A 3827-nucleotide genomic window follows, 5' to 3' on the forward strand; every position below is an offset into this window, starting at 1 on the left:
ATACAAATCAAATGATCAGGACTCTGCTCCAGATCCTGTGTGCCCAGGACGCAGCCTTCATCTGACTGCGGCCACTTCTGAGAACAGCCCAAGCCCTTTCTGGTCAAGGGCGTCTCCCACCCCAAACCACTGGACTGATCCCTGCTCATCCCTTCAGTCAGATCAGCCCCAACAAGGACCCCCTCACAGCCAGGACCCAGTTGGCACGATGTCCCCCTGTTATTGAACCCCACTGCCTTGTTCTTTCTCCCCACATGGACAGTCTCACCACACTGTCACTGATCCATCTGCTGTCCACATGTCTCGCTGTCTGTCCTCATTCCTCTGGGCCCTGTGAGTCCAGGGACAGAGTCCACCTGCTTCAGCTGTGACTCTCCAGGGCCTGGCACCGTGACTGCACAGGGTGACTGCTCAGTCCATGCTACCTGGGGGCCTGGCCAATGGAAAAGAGGAAGGAAAAGGGGCACCTACAGGGTCTCAGGGGAGGGAAGTGACTGACTCAGGGACACAGAGTTCAAGAAAAGGCAGAGTCAGAACTGGAACAGAAATCGGGCTGCTCCTGAGTCCTGCCTGGTGTCCTCTATTCCCATGTTCTGGGACAGGAGTCATCCTCTGGATTTGGGTGTCACATCAGGTGGGTGCGGGGCTCTGGGGTCTGCTGAGTCTCAGATCTGAAATCTCCAGAGCTTCCTGTCTCTTCTGGCCCATCTTTAGGGGAGGGGCTACTTCCCTTTCTGCCAGGCCACTGGTGAGGAACCCATGACCTGTCACACAGCTGAGACTGTGTAACACCCCATTTGTTACTCTGAGTTGCAGTGAATTTACACATCGTCTGCACACTGGTGACCATGGCAGGAAGGACCACGACCGTCACACTCACTGTCCTTCTCTGTCTCGGTGAGCTTCAGGGGAAAGAGGAGGGATGGGGTCCCATCATCTCTCAGGTCCTGGTTACAAGAGACCCAGGAATGAGAAGATTCCCTGGGGACAGAGCATCTGGGTGGACAAGAGCAGGCTCAGCCACACATCTGACTCCAGGACTCATGGGCCAGACCAGGCCTGCAGCTTCTGTGTGGGGGTGAAAATAATCTCGCATGTGCTCTCTTCAAGGGCTGTGTCGGGGCCCATGGCACCAGGTCCAGGCAGGTGAGTCCTCCTCCAGACCTCCTGCTTCTGAACAATGATGGCCTTAGCAGCTGGGAGACACACAGTGGGTCTGAGCTGATGGTGACCAATGTGGGAGGGGCCTTGGAGTGACAGCTGGGGAAACGGAGGGGACAAGGCCCCCCCTGACCCTGCAGGTCTGATTCCTTTCCAGGAGTTGCCCCCAAACCCTCCCTCTGGGCTGACCCAGGTCCTGGGGTCAGACAGGGGAGCCCTGTGACCATCTGGTGTCAGGGGTCACTGTACACATATGGCTACATTCTATATAGAGACAGGTGCTCTCCACTGTAATAAAAGGATCCCACAGGCCTCCACCAACAAGACTGGGTTCCTCATGACCGGGAATGGAGTTGGGTCCCATAAGTTTGAGAGACCCATTGAAGATTAGAAAAGAGATGACCTAAGCTATCCTACACCTCTTCTCTCATATCTTATCAGTTGGAGGAAAATCTCACAGGGACTCACTTCCAGGGACCCATCGGGGCCCAGAGGACAAGGTCCAGGCACGTAAGTCAACCCCCAGACCTGCTTCAGCACAAAGATGCCCCTGGGCAGATGGGGACACACACTGGGTCTGAGCTGATGGTGACCAGTGTGGGAGGGGCCTTGGAGTGACAGCCAGGGAAACTGAGGGAACAAGGATACCCCCTGATGCTGTAGGTCTGATTCTCTTCCAGTGGTTCCTCCCAAACCCTCCATCTGGGCTGACCCAGGCCCCATCGTCAGCAAGGGGAGCCCTGTGACCATCTGGTGTCTGGGGTCTCTGCAGGCAGATGGCTACGCTCTGTATAAAGAGAGGAGTTCTGAGCCCTTGGATGTGAGCGTCCCACAGGCCTCCAGCAACAAGACCGGGTTCCCCATTCAGTCCATGAGCTCACAGCACACAGGGCTGTACCAGTGTGTGTACAGCACTGGGGGCAGGGTGTCTGAGAGGAGTGAGCCCCTGTTCCTGGTGCTGACAGGTAAGGGGGGAACCCGGGTCTCCTCCCCACTAGGGGCTCCTCCTACAGGATGAAGGGGAAAACTGGGGCTTTAGGGGGCCTCACCCCTCACAGCCCACACCTGGGAAAGGTGGGGTGACAGTCCCCTCTAACTCAGATCCTCCTTCTCCCTCAGGAGAGCACAGCGCACCCTCCCTCTCAGCCCACCCAGGCCCCGTGGTGACCTCAGGAGGGAATGTGTCCCTCTGGTGCAGGTCACAGTCCACACTGGACACATTCCACCTGCTGAAGGAGGGAGGGGCTGAGCCACCCCAACACAGGAAATCAGAATGGAGATCCCATGAGAGGAGGAGGCAGGCTGTGTTCCCCGTGGCCCCCCTGAGCTCCTCCCATGGGGGGACCTACAGATGCTATGGTTCCTCCAGCTCCAACCCCAATGTGTGGTCACAGCCCAGTTACCCTCTGCACCTCCAGGTCACAGGTGAGATGGCCCACACTTGGCTTCAGTTCAGTCAGTGCTAGGCCCCAAATAACTGATATAAACCATATACCTTGATTGTAAAGCCCTGGGGATTCTCGAAGTCACTGCCACCGGTGTACAGGTGACAGAAACACAGAGGAGACCTAGGGAGGGACATGTCAGAGCTCTCCCTGCAGCAGCAGTGGCTGGTGAGTGTGTGTCTCCTGGGTGACAATATCGCTTCTCCCCAGGTGTGTATAGGGAGCCCTATCTCTCAGCCCAGCCAGGGTCCCTGCTGCTACCTGGAGACGACCTGACCCTCCAGTGTCACTCAGAGCCTGGCTTTGACAGATTCGCTCTGATCAAGGATGAGGGACCCACACCACCCCAGCATCTCCATGGGCAGCACAGTCCCAGCTTCTTCCTGGGCCCTGTGAACTTCACCCACGGGGGCCAGTACAGGTGCTACAGTGGACACAACCTCTCCTATGTGTGGTCGGCCCCCAGTGTCCCCCTGGACATTCTGATTGCAGGTGAGGAGCCCTGCCCTGCCCCCTGTCCTGACTGTCTGCTCAGGGCCAGACTGGGGTTACAGTGGTGGTGATGGGGTCCAGGCCAGGGTCCTGGAGCAGAGGCAAACAGGACAAATGTCTAGGGGAGGGAGTGAGAAAAGGGGAGTAGGTACATGGAAAAACAGATGCCCCCTCAGAGGGACTGAGAGGAGGTGAGAGAGGTCACAGCATGTCTGGGGAAGGACATGGTCCCTCAGCTCAGGGACAAGGGTAATGTAGGGAGTGTGACTCTGCACATCACAGCCCTCCTCTCCCCAGGAAAGTACAGGAAACCCTCCCTCTCAGCACAGCCATCGCCCCCAGGGCCCTGGGGAGTGAACGTGACTCTGCAGTGTCAATCTGAGGTCAGGGCTGACACCTTCCACCTGCACAGGGAGGGGTCCCTGGACCCTCCCCAGCAGCTTCACCTGGAGGACACAGCGGCCCCCTCTCAGGCCAACTTCACCATCAGCCCTGTGACCTGGGACCACAACGGGACCTACAGGTGCTACAGCTCACTCAGCTCCTCCCCCTTCCAGCTGTCACAGCCCAGTGACCCCCTGGAACTCCTGGTCTCAGGTGAGGAGCCCCAGCCCTTCCCTCATGTCCTCATGGTCAGGTCAGCACCCTGTCCCCCAGGTGAACTTTAGGCTGGATACAGAGTGAGGTGGTCTCCAACTGGCGGTCAGCCTGAGGGGACTCTCACCTCCC

At 57.9% G+C, this 3827-nt stretch overlaps 1 protein-coding gene and 1 long non-coding RNA gene across 2 annotated transcripts; both read left to right on the top strand.

The window, feature by feature from the left end:
- The first annotated feature begins 866 nt into the window (after nucleotides 1–866).
- Nucleotides 867–1355, top strand: LOC118993670 (uncharacterized). The gene is made up of 3 exons (XR_005067917.1): nucleotides 867–897; nucleotides 1111–1146; nucleotides 1319–1355. It is a non-coding gene; the product is annotated as an uncharacterized LOC118993670 (long non-coding RNA).
- A 391-nt stretch (nucleotides 1356–1746) lies between these two features.
- On the top strand, nucleotides 1747–3690 carry LOC118993669 (leukocyte immunoglobulin-like receptor subfamily A member 6; the record flags this gene model as incomplete). The annotated part of the gene is made up of 5 exons (XM_037056160.1): nucleotides 1747–1756; nucleotides 1842–2126; nucleotides 2281–2586; nucleotides 2817–3098; nucleotides 3396–3690. Coding segments are annotated over exons 1-5 (1178 nt in total), but the record flags the coding sequence as incomplete, so codon positions are not given.
- Nucleotides 3691–3827: the final 137 nt, after the last annotated feature.

The sequence above is a fragment of the Sturnira hondurensis genome, unplaced genomic scaffold (assembly GCF_014824575.4).
Source record: "Sturnira hondurensis isolate 20B ecotype Veracruz unplaced genomic scaffold, ASM1482457v3 Scaffold0008810, whole genome shotgun sequence".
In the NCBI taxonomy this organism is placed as follows: domain Eukaryota; kingdom Metazoa; phylum Chordata; class Mammalia; order Chiroptera; family Phyllostomidae; genus Sturnira; species Sturnira hondurensis.